Source organism: Sceloporus undulatus, chromosome 3, assembly GCF_019175285.1.
Source record: "Sceloporus undulatus isolate JIND9_A2432 ecotype Alabama chromosome 3, SceUnd_v1.1, whole genome shotgun sequence".
In the NCBI taxonomy this organism is placed as follows: domain Eukaryota; kingdom Metazoa; phylum Chordata; class Lepidosauria; order Squamata; family Phrynosomatidae; genus Sceloporus; species Sceloporus undulatus.
Window position 1 is genome coordinate 218,275,411 of NC_056524.1, and position 13,024 is coordinate 218,288,434.

Below are 13,024 nucleotides of genomic sequence, written 5' to 3' on the forward strand. Positions count from 1 at the left end.
AAAAGGAGTGAATCCGAGATGGGGCAGAGGAAATCATGGGCTGTGACAGCAGACCTTGACTACCCCTAGTGGGAAGGTGAGGAGAAATAAGGTCTGATAAGTAAGGAGGGGCCAGTCCATGGAGGGCTTTAAATGTCGACAGCAGGAGCTTATACTGAATGCGGAAAGGGAGAGGGAGCCAGTGAAGGGATGCCAACACAGCAGAGATGTAGTCAGAGCGGTGGGTGGAAGTGATAATGCGTGCAGCTGAATGCTGGATAGAAATTAAAGGATGGAGGTGAGAAAGAGGAAGCCCTGGCAGAAGGATTTGTTCCAGATTTGTTCCAGAGTTCATCCCAGCAGCCTTCACAGCTGTTGGAGCAAAATTGGCTCAGGATCAGAATATCAAAATTTAAGATTGTTTTCCAAACCAGTTTGTGGGATCAGACTTCAAGGGCAGCTCCATATAGAGCAAAGAACATTACAATGTGTCCTTGCAGTTTTCATCACTAGTATCATGAGAACATCCACATCCAGATCTGCAAAGACATGGCTTAGGGGGAAATACATCCCCATTCAGAATAGTTAAATACTTAATCCAGGAGCAAAAGAACCTCCAAACAGTACTTTCTTTTACTCTTCTTTGAGCTTTAGATTGTTTTGGAGAGGGTGTCTGGGAGCAAAGGCCTCCATAGCCAGGATCATCTATGTACTATACAGATAAACTAGGAAACTACTGTAAGTATTGACCAGGATCAACAGAAAAATTCCTATGGGTTTCAGAAAGCATCTGGATACATAAGGCTCCTGGAGTAGAGTATTTTAGCAGATCCCCCAAACACTTGCACAGGGCAGAAAATACTTTCAACCTATATGTAGCGATGTGAAGTGGGAAGGGTTTGTCAGAACAGTATGTCCTTTGTCATGAGATAAGCCATGAAACTCTGACCTGTAATCCATTTCCATTATTAGGAACAAAATATCCACAAAATATATGTTATTGTCTTACTGAAATATTAGAAATTTAAAGTGAGCAGACTTAGACCAAAATGCAGGTTTATAAATATTTAAATAAAAATAATTTGTATTTCAGCTGCAAGAAAATCAGGATGAAATTGAAAATATGATGAATTCCATTTTCAAGGGTATTTTTGTCCATAGATATCGGTAAGTGGGAAGTAAGGGCATTCTTTGGTCTAGTCAAAGTGGATAATAGATTTTCTGATAGCTTAAAAGGTATGAATATATGGAAGAGACATTTTGAGAATCCAGATATTATAGAGGCGTCTCTCTTAAAATATCTGAAGCTCATTAATATATTAAAGTGCACCTTTTATGAAATAAACCATGAAAAACATTCATTGTTTTTGGCTAAAATTAAACTTGGGGAGGGAGCAACAGTGAAAAAGAAATGAATCAAAAAGGATATGTATTTCAATTATGCAGGCTTAGGGCAAGTAGGATATGTCGTCTAAAGAATTATGCCAAAGGCTTTATGGAACAGGTTGATTTTGAAAAGCAAGAGATGTGGATTCTCAGAGTTCAGTGTGTAACAGGTAGCAAGGGAGAAAGAATGGTCTTCATTTTAAAGGAGAAGAATAGTTGAGTGTTTAGAATGCTCTAGTTTGTGGAGAACAGATAAAGGTAGCATTGCACAGAATGTTGTGGTTTTATACTCACACAAAATAAAGTAAGCAGGCAAACTATTTTCGCCTGTTTTCACAGTGATGCTATTGCTGAAATTAGAGCTGTTTGTATTGAAGAAATTGGAGTATGGATGAAAATGTACAGTGATGCCTTCCTGAATGATAGTTACTTAAAATATGTTGGTTGGACACTTCATGACAGAGTAAGTGCTTCATGCTGTAATCTGGATCTGCTAATGGAACATAATCTCTTCTCATGTTTTGTTGCCTTTGATTAAAAGAAAAAATGCTTTCCTAGATTTCTTTCAAGTTATGTTAATTGTGATGGTTCAGTTTAATTACATTAGTTCTGTTTGGTTAATTTATATATATCATATTATCATAAATATTATCATAAGTTCTACCTCCTCACCTTTCTGGTCCAAAATCCTCTGGGATTTCTTTTAATGCCCCCTTTGCTTTTACTCTTTAATTAGAATTACACCTGTAGCAAAAGCATTGTGCTTAGTGTCTGCTGACAGACTTCTGCAGCTTGGATCCAAATCACAGGCTTGCACTTTCACCTCCTTATCTGAAAATGGAGACAACCTTTTGTTAATATGTAGAAGACATTGCAAGTAGAACACCATGCTCTTTGTATTCCACTCACAATCCAACAGTTGAATAGCCAGTCTTAATAAGTATTATTATAAGATATAAAATAACATTTAATTAAGGTTTTGTGTGATTTACTTTGAGAAGAAGTAACATTTGAAGATGTAATGTATACCAGTAATTATGCTAACAATGCTGCTTGTTGGGTGCTTTTAAGAAGTAGAATGTAACACCCAGACAATGAAAATGACAGCTCTCTAAAGTTCCAAATGAGAGAAGCCTAGGACAGTAGGATTTTTATGTTATGATAATCCAATATACCTAGAATGCAGTGTGTTTTGTATGTCATACAGTGGTGCCTCGGGTTACGAAATTAATTCGTTCCGCCATTCCTTTCGTAACCCGAAACACTTTTCCGTTAGCACTGGAAAGCCTATAGCTGCACTTTGCAGCATTTGAATTTCGCGCCGAAATGAATTTCGTAACCCGAAAAATATTTCGTAACCCGAAACAGTTTTTGCCAATCCAACTTTTTCGTATCCCGGAAATTTCGTAACCCGATCATTTCGTATCCCGAGGCACCACTGTACTTTTTTGTGGTCTCCATGACTCACACATATGGATTGTTCTGTACCAAAAAGGGAAAACACAAAAACTCACTCAACCACCTCCCCTGGCATTCAGAATATCTTTTTTTACTTATACAAGGTTTACTTGACCTGACCTGGTTGTTTCATTTAAAGTGTGCATATTAGTTTTGGATAAAAGATTTGCTGCAACATCTTGAACTGCTCTTTTTGTGGTGCAGGAACATATCCCTGTTCTTTCTATGTTATTTCTACTTCTGGTATCAAAGTTCGTTTTAAAGAAAAACCAGGAACACATCTGCTTTCTTAACTGAGGTATACCTGACTAGACTTCCTACACATTCCCTACTACTGGAAACCTTGCCACTTTCCACCAAGTCACCCAATGCTGCCAGTGCACCTCAGATCTAGTGGGGCCCTTTCCAGTGGTGTACCAGGGAAGTGACTGCTGCCCCCCCCACGAGCCACCACCGCTGGAGGGGGCAGTGCCAGGCCCCCAGAGATGCATTCGGGCTCTGGCGTGGCTGCAGCTGTGCCAAAGCCCAAATGAAAGGGACTGTCGTCACTGCTGGGCAAATGACGCCCTTTCTCTCTCACCCAGCAGCTGTGCCAGATGTACCACCCCACTGAATGACACCCCCTATATGGTGTCACCTGGTACAATCTGCGCCCCCTGCGTCCTCTAGAAAGGGCTGCACTCTCCCTTTCTGCCATTATTATCCCAACAGGATACTCTAAAGCATCATCCTCAGTGCTCACATGAGGATTCATGAAGATAACCAGTCCGCAGTCACCAAACTATCTGGCATAGTTTCATTCCTGCTTCTTCAAACAGGCTGGCGTACACTATCAAGGTCTTTCTGTGACAACCACAACTCCCACTGTTATCATGCCCACATCTTTGATCTTGTGAACAGCTTCAACTTTTTGTAGATAACAATTCTGTGCCCAATCCCTGGGCCTGGCTACCACTGATCCACCAACTGTTCCCGTTTCCCATACTTGTCTTTGCATCACTACCACCTCCTCAGATCCAATAGCAAAGCATTCCTCTCCATTGCAAGGAAATGCCCGTGAACCCAGCAACGTGCAATATGAATCTACAACTTCCTCAGACAGATCCAAGGAAACAGTATGTCTCCCTGGATGTGGCAGTGGATGTGATACAGCCCATGTCATCATCAGACTATACTCAGTCCTACTTGGATAAACTAATCATGGTAATTATGGTCATAATCATGATCATGGTGCTGTGTCTGGAGGTGAAAGACATGGTTTTCTAGACAAATATGCACTTCTAATCATGTTCTTGATCCAGTCATGATCTGCCACTCCTCAAGTTGGCAGTCCAGTCCTGGCATAATCTGTATTCAGTCTTGTCTGTATGTTGTTGAGTGGAAAACCTCTTTCAAGTCAAGTAAGACAAGTGCACCTTCCTCTTCGATACATGGTGTCAAATTCAGTCATGAAAGCAGCACAATCTGCCCCTTAAGACAAGGAAGGCCATCAGGGCCATCAGCTTATCTGCAAGAAACTGCTGTTGTCCTTTCCTTCTGCATTGTAAATTACCAAGCCTTCATGGGAGCCTATCAGCTGGTATTGTGGGAAAGGCTGGGCTCTGTCCTTTTTGAAAGTGTGTGAGAAGAACTGTAAAGTATCAGTAGTATCAATACTAAAGCACATAGGCTGGAAAGAACTTCTTCCATCATATCTCTTCATTGCCATGCATGGCTCAGACTGTCAGGACACAAAGGATTGGACACAAAGGCAAGGATGGGAGATCTTCCATTTGATTAAGAAGGACTCTTCCATGAGTCCCCTGACAACAAATTTAGTCATGACTGCAAGATGAAACAGACAGCTTGTCATAAACCAAACTTATCATTCTCAGACCTAGTCCTATCCTCAAAGATTCTCTTGTCTGTTCCCTCAGTCATCCTCTTTTCCCCGGCATCTTTCCCAGCAGGGAAGTCCCACTCTTCCAACTATAAGAGGAAGGGTTCTGATTGTGCTAGGGAGTGTCTTTGGCTAAGCTCAGTACCATCCGTTGTTGCTTTCACAACAATCATGACCTTTTGAGTCCTGCCTATTCTCCTTTTGTTATAAATGGCACAACGTCACAATTAAACTCTGAGTACAAGCCATCATTTTTAAAGGGTAGACCACAGAATTCAGACCAGAATTCATTCTGTAGTGACCACGATGAGGAGTGCCAGGTCATTGCACCCTCCCCGACTTCAGGAAGTGGCTACCCTATTGGAAGCAAGAGCAATAGAGTGAGACCCACCTCAACAGAGTAATATACAGTGTATCACTGGTGTAGTGATTTGAGCATTGGACTTACAACTCTGGAAACCAAGGTTTGATTCCTTGCTCTGCTATGAAAACCAACTGGGTAACTTTGAGTGAGTCATATACACTCATCTCAGAAAACCCCATGATAAGATCTTAGAGTCACCGTAAGCAGGAAGCAATTTGAAGGCACACAAGAACTACAACAACAGTTCCCTCCATTTTAATAAATAAATAAATAAAAATTTTATTTTTATACCGCCCTTCCCATGATCAGGGCGGTGTACAACATAAAACCAGTACAATACAATAAAAACAGTAAAAATAACCACAATAAACTTTAAAAATTACATTAAAACCAATATCTGGCCAGCCGACCACTGCTGCCAGAGGAGGAAGCTAATCAGGACCAGCGTCCGGGAATGCTAATAAAAATAAGAAGGTTTTGAGCTCCTTCTTGAACTGGGCCAGGGAGGTGGCCGAGCGGAGCTCTATGGGCAGCGTGTTCCAGAGGGCTGGGGCGGAGATGGAAAAGGTCCTCCTTGAGGTGGAGGCTAAGCTTGCCCCCGGAACCCTCAGTAGCTGCTGCCCAGATGTTCTGAGTATGCGGGGCGGATTGCCTTTGCTTTGTGACTGATGATTTTTGTGATGCATATTTCTTCATTGCCATCAAATCTTCCTACTGTTGGATCCTCCAGTTTGCCATAAGAGTGCTGCCAGAACAGGTTTCTGCCATTTTACATTTCTGCCACTCCCAAGGTATTCACAAAATGCATGGTGGTCAGTGTAGCCCTCCTGCACATCCCAGGAATGGTGATAGATCTATTTTTGAAACAGCCACTGAAAACATAAAATAAAACACTATCACTGTTGAATGAATACCAAAGCTTAATGAACACACTATATGTGTCTGTGCATGTAAGCATGTACAAGCTGTCCCAAGCAAGCCTTGTAGGCAAGAAGAACTGATGAGAGAGCATCTGTAATTTGCAAGCGAGGTATCAATGATTATGCCCAGTGCATTCTGATAACACTGAGGTTGCCTTCTCAGATGTGGTTTGTGCTCCTCATGTGCCACTCCAAATGTTGTTTCAGGCATCTTCCAGAGTGCCCACATCTTTTGACATAGAGAAAAGGTCAAGTAAGTTACCTGGACTTTTGCATGCTTCAAATGATAGCCTGATTCATCCACCTGTGGGAAGCTTTATTGAGTGAATGCTTACTATCATACAGGCCTTTAGAATACCTTCCACAGAAAGTGTGTACCAGTACAAATTGAGGACATTCTTACAGTGTCTCCATGTATGTTCCACAGATAGCAACAATATCTTGGCCAGTCTTCTCTAAAAGTGTCCTGTCAGCTGTACTGGCATGCTTATTCTCCCCTTCGTCATCATCCTGGTAAAGGCTTACCTCAGAGGCCAACTTGTATCAACACTGGTGTCATCATAGAATTTACTGGTTGTCTTGAATGCTCTCATGGGCAGGCCATTCTAACCCATGGCTGTTTACATATGTTGACATTCAAAACAGTCTTCTGTATAGCATTTACATCATCCCAATGGGCAGGCGAATTTGCCCAAAGCCATCACTTTTCTCCTTGTGGTAGTGTCATAATTCTATTTCATTCAGGACACAATGCTATTGGTGTTCTCTTTGATCACCAATTGCACCTTCTGAGACTACCTGGTGCTGTGAGGTGTGCCTTGACCCTCTACTTGGATATGACTAAAGGTTTCTGTTAGATCAATAGACTTCTCATCTGTTACACTGGCTCCTGTAAGGGACACCCAACCCCTGCTCAGCACCTCCAGATTAATAACAGCTATCATCCACCTTGCTTATGAGGTTACCAAGAGACCTTAGCCTTCAGCCTTATGAAGTCATTACACAAAAGCTGCGGCTACATCCGCACCTTTCTTTCCAAAGTCCCTTTCCAGGACATTTGCACAGCAGAAACTTCAATTCAACCTCTCATCTTAGAAAGCACTATTGTTTGGACATGAGGTACATGCAGAGGCTAATTTGGGGGGCACAGTTCTTTCTTTGGTATGCCAGTAATGGACACCCATTTTGCAAGTGAGTTAGCTCACTATTCACCCATATGTGTGAGTCACAGAGACATGAAGAAGAACAGGTTGCTTACCTGTAACTGTAGTTCTTCAATTGATCATCTGTGAACTCATACAACCCACCTCCCACTGTAATTGTTTGTTGATTACTTCTCCTCTATACTGCAGGATATGGGAACTTAAGGAAGGAGCAGAGGTCCAACACAAATGTTTTGGAGAGTGGGAAGGGTTACCTTGGCGATTCTAAATATCAAAATTTAATTTTCAGCCTTTCAATTAAATCAACGTATCCAATTATTTCAGCATGACCTGACAAACAAATGGGTGAATTTAGAACTCAGTAAGAATTCACCAATAGAAAGAGACCTGTCTTTTTTCTCACTGTCCTTAAGATTGTGAGGGGGATTGCATAATCCGTTTTAACAGAACTGTTTGGAAATCTGGAAAAGATAGAAAGCTTTCCTTACCCATCTCTCTCTCCTCTATGTCTCCCACCTCAAACTTTATTCATCAAAAGAACCAGCACAATGTAAAGGGTAGGAGAGGTAGGGGATTTTTAGAATAAGGGATCTGTTTACACAGGGTAAGCTAAAAAGCAAGGAAACGCTAACTAGACATCTTGTGGAAGTTCATACTAATTGGTTGCAGCTAGACCAAATCACTACTTTTGTTAAGCACTTAGTTTCTAAATGTGCACCCCGTGCTCATTGAATCATTTATGTAGTTCCTGTGTGAATTTTGAATCATTACCGTATATACTCCTCTATAAGTATAAAAATTTATGCCCACAAATTGTCCCCAAAATCCCAAGTCGAATTATTTACAGGACAGTATGGTAACATGATAGCCCTTTCAAAGAGTTTCTTTTTCTCTTGAGCCAAGCAAAAAGAGTCCTGGGTGATTGATTGCCGCACACATACACACACTGAAGGAGCCTCCAAGTTTTACTCTTGACTTATCCATGGTCATGGCAAAATCCATAATTTTGGCCCCAAAATGTGCTCTCGACTTATACATGAGGTCAGCTTATACAGTGAATCCTTGCTATCCTCTGGGGTTTGGTTCCAGGACCCCTGTGGATAACAAAATTCATGGATACACAGGTCCCATTAAATATAATGGTAGAGCAAAATGGTGTCCCTTATATAAAAAGGAAAATCTTGAATCCCTGGATTAAAAAAATCCATGGATAAGGAGGGCTGACTGTAGTCGAGTATATACAGTATGTACTGAAACTTCCAAAAGAAACCGTGACCAACATTTACAAATTGTTAATAAGCTCATCTTATGGTGAAAGAGTGGATGTGAAATGCATGAGAAACAGACTTGGCAATGCAAATATCAGGGGCAAAGCAGATGGCTGCGAAAGCCCAAGGCTGCTCCATCCACAACTGGATCCAGGCCCATGGCGACTGTACAGCCGGCTCTGAAAACAGGCCACCACCGCCAGACTCAAGCTGTGCAGCTAGGGGCTGGATTATCCCGACTCCTTTTTGCTCCTGTCTAAAGGACGAGATCACAGCTTTGGCGCGGCTTCTGGCCATGTCAGAGTTGTCTATCATATAAACAGCCTTCAGCAAGTCCGAAAGCCACTTCTTTTGACCTGTATATTTTAGGCCTTGGATGGCAACTGGTCTCATATTTGGCCCTCTTTGTCCTTTGAATGTAAATGTGCTCACACCAAGAAAAATGTGCATATGGTTATCTGTAAGTGGTATTTAACACCTGTGAAATCAGCTAAAATTGTAATGGAAGTTATCCCATGATTTTGGAGGGGTTGTGGCTTACATCCTTCCATAGGTCCTAAAATGAGTACCTACCATGTTGTGGGCAATTAGTTGATACATTTTAAACTACTTAAAGAGTGTTTAAGTACACTGATAAGCGGTATAGACATGTACTTGCTATTGCTATTAAAGGGTAATTATATCCATATTGGCAAAGGGGTCAGGCAAGGCTGCATTTTGTCAGCTTATTTGTTCAATTTGTATGCTGAGAATATCATAAGAAAAGCAGATTTAGACTTTGAAGAAGGAGGAATGAAGATAGGATGAACGAACATCAACATCGTTAGATATGTGGATGACACCATACTACTAGCAGAAAACATCATGGACTTGGAGCAATTACTTGGGAAGATAAAAGAAGAAAGTGCAGAGATGCTTACTGCTGAACATAAACAAACAAAAATAATGACCACACAGGAACTACATAAATTCAATCTGGATAATGAGGAAATCGAAATAGTCAAAGAATACTCTTACCTTGGATCAAGCATTGATCAGAATGAAGATTGCAGTTGAGAAATAAGAAGAAGAATGGGAACGAGAAGGGCCACCCTCAGTGAGCTAGAGAAGAACCTAAAGTGTATAGATATACAACTGAACACTAAAGTTAGAATTGTCTAAACTGTTGTATTCACCATCTCCATGTACAGACACGAGAGCTATACGGTGAAAAAAGCAGACTGAAGGAAGATCAACTCATTTGAGATGTAATGCTGGAGAAGAGTGCTGAGGAGACTGTGGACAGCTAAAAAGACAAACAAATGGGTCCTAGAACAGATCAACCCTGAACACTCCCTGGAAGCCAAGATGATGAAGCAGAGGCTGTCATATTTTGGCCATGTCATGAGAAGGCAAGATTCATTAGAGAAGACTATAATGTTAGGGAAGGTAGAAGGCCATGGAAAGAGAGGCAGACCACACACAAGATGGATATACTTAATTAGGGATGTCACAGGGCTGAATTTACAGGACCTGAGCAGAGCAGTGGAGAACAAGGGATCTTGGAGATGTCTCATTCACAAGGTCGCCATAAATGGAAGTTGACTTGAGATCAGGTAACAACAACATATCTATATGTAGATGAATTTCCCAATTGTGAAAAGTTTTTGGACTCAGATTTTAACAGATATCCATAAGAAATACTGTACATACTCATGTATAAGTCTAGAAATTTAGGTCAAAAAACTGACCGAAAAACAAGAGTCAACTTATCCATGGATCAATGTAAATAATCTGTTTTATTTAAAAGAAGGAACCATCCCCTGGTGAAAAGCAAGAGTATAATCTGTTTTGGGAGCACTGACCCCCTCTACTCTCTCATCCATCTTGTTTTAAGAGTAAGCATAAAGAGTTATGTTTGATGGAATTTTGTAAGTTCTTTGACATTTTTTGGCTTTGCTTCATCCTTTAGATCCTTTGCTGTATGCCCCTAAATTTTACCCACGACTTATCCACAGGTCATAGCAAAATCCATAATTTTGGCCCCAAAACTTGCCCTCAACTTATACATGAACTCAACTTATAGTCGAGTATATACGGTAAGCAATAAATTCAGTAAAGGGCTGATGTTATTCTGCCTCTTTATTAGGGACAACAAGAAATTGCAGTACAAAGTTATTACTTTTCCTCGGGCTTTGCAATGAATGACTATTATGAAACATTGGAAACAAATTTTAACCCTCATGAAAGATTGGCGAGAAAAAGTTTGCAACTCCCTTCTAATGGGAAAATTATCACACAACATGAAAGTGATTAAAGGACTTGTTAGTAATCCTTTATTCTATCTTTGTGTCCTTTTATAGCCTACATATGCTGGTCTCTTGCGTTCTCCTATCCATCAAATCCCTTTTGCAAGGATGCTTTTTGATGTGCTGACACCTCTGATGTTTCACCTTAAGCATAAGCCTTTAATGTATTTTTCACCCTTATAGTATCCTGTGTATTTGATTCTCTGCATTGACTGTTGTCAGTGGATTGTTAAATAAAAAATAAATTAAAAATCCAAACAAGGCTCTGCGCGGGCACAGAACAACCCATATATATGAGTTCAGAGATGATGACTACTTGAAGAAACAGTTAAAGTTTACAGAACCAGCTAAAAGTAATAATCCTTTTTAATTAAAAAAAGAAGTAGTAGTAATCCTTTTTAAATTCTGATTTTTGCATATGATTTTAGTGTTGTAGGACACATCAAGCATATGCTGAAAGGCACTTGATAAATTAGAGACAATAACTTAATGACATCACACCAAAATAATATAAAGAGCTGTTTAAAAATGTTGCTTTATTCTCCCGTGCATTTCAGTAAATTCTAGTTTGTCTTTGTTTAGCAAGGTGAAGTGAGGTTGAAGTGTCTGAAAGCTTTGCAGAGTTTGTACACCAACAGAGAGTTGTTCCCCAAATTGGAGCTATTTACAAATAGATTTAAGGTAAGTGTAAGATTTTAAGAACTACATAAAAACTAATCTTTCCTTAAAGCCATTTTTATTAGCATTACAATAAAAGGTTTCTTGATGTTCACATTTGTAGGATAAACTTGCTATCTAAGATTAACATGTTTTAAACACTGTAATTTAATTAGACCTCAAAGTTTCTTTAAAGCTTTTTTTGAAACTTATATGACATAGTGTGCCATGGTGCATATATGGTAGTTGGCTTCCATGGAGCAGCTTCCTTTCATATAATTAATTTCATAGACCTTGGGAAACTGATTAACTTGCACTATACACTATATAAATAACTTAATTGATCTGTGTATGTGTTTTGTACATGAACTGCTTTGTCTTAGCAGCTTTGAATACATGGGTGTTTCTTTTTAATTTTTCATGTTTTAAATAAACTAATACATCTCTTTTTTTCTATCTATTTTCTTTTCCCTTTCTACCCCTTCTCTCTTCACTTTCTGTAACAGGAAACATTCTGTGTGTGTGTGTGTGTGTGTGTGTGTGTGTGTACACAGAGAATGTTTCCTGTTACAGAAACACATTTTAATTTTATTTTTGCAACATGTTCAAAATAATTACATACAAAATAGTCATCAAATTTTGTTTTCCAAATCTACATATTTACAATTGACTTCCCATGTTCGTTCAGTTTGTATAAACCTTTGTCATTTAAATCTTATTTTCTTCACTTCAAACGTAATGCTTTTAACAATTCTTCTGTGTATTTAAAATCTAGCTTAATTTATTTTGATCACTCTATCTCAATTCATAAAATTAGGAAACACTGTATATAATAACTGCCTTCAGAATATAACCTTCTGATACTTTCAGACTACAGTATCTGGAGATTACACGGCTATTTTAACTCCCCCAAACTCACTAGCTATACACTTCTAATGCTACTTCCAAAGGCCCTGTGCCCACCCATCATGAAAAAAGTAACAGAAAACATTATCTTGCTTTTAAGATTGCAATTTTTTACTTCAAAGCAAAGGCTGCTATGCATCTTGTTTTTAAGCAGATTGGTGCTGTAAGGAGGCTTCCAGGAACATGAACCTGCTTATTTCTAAGGCTCACATGGACTGTGTGGACCTTGCTTTGAAGTTTAAAAAAAATGACATTGTAAACCTTTTGGGATAGCTTTTCTATTTGTGTTTATTAAATGTGACTTGTGGCATCTGAACCTGATAAACTGTTTAATCTTAAAAGTAATTTGAAACAAGCCATCTTCAAAAAGCTGGAGTTTACCACTGAATATTGTGTCCAGTTCTGGGCGCCACAATTCAGAAAGGACATTGAGAAACTGGAGCGTGTCCAAAGGAGGGCGACAAAAATGGTGAAAGGTTCTGGAAACCATGCCCTAGGAGGAACGACTAGGGAGCTGGGGATGTTTTAGCCCTGGAGAAAGAAGGTTAAGAGTGAAGGAACGCCCTGTTTAAATATTTGAAGGGATTCATATTGAAGAAGGGAGCAAGCTTGTTTTCTGCTGCTCCAGAGAACAGGAAACCCGGAAACAATGGAGGCAAGCTGCAGAAAAGAGATTCCACCATGAACAATTAGGAGGAACTCCTGACAGTTAGGGCGTTCGACAATGGAATGCACCCCTCGAGGGTGATAGAGTCT

General features: G+C 39.9%; 1 protein-coding gene across 2 annotated transcripts in view; it reads left to right on the plus strand.

Annotated features, from left to right (window-relative positions):
• STAG1 (stromal antigen 1) overlaps positions 1-13,024 on the plus strand; it is a 172,493-nt gene that overhangs the window by 114,810 nt on the left and 44,659 nt on the right. For both annotated transcript variants that reach the window (XM_042457728.1, XM_042457729.1), the window contains exons 9-11: positions 1,073-1,146; positions 1,705-1,828; positions 11,288-11,386. In XM_042457728.1, coding sequence (XP_042313662.1) covers positions 1,073-1,146; positions 1,705-1,828; positions 11,288-11,386 — 297 coding nt within the window. The remainder of the gene's footprint in view (positions 1-1,072; positions 1,147-1,704; positions 1,829-11,287; positions 11,387-13,024) is intronic.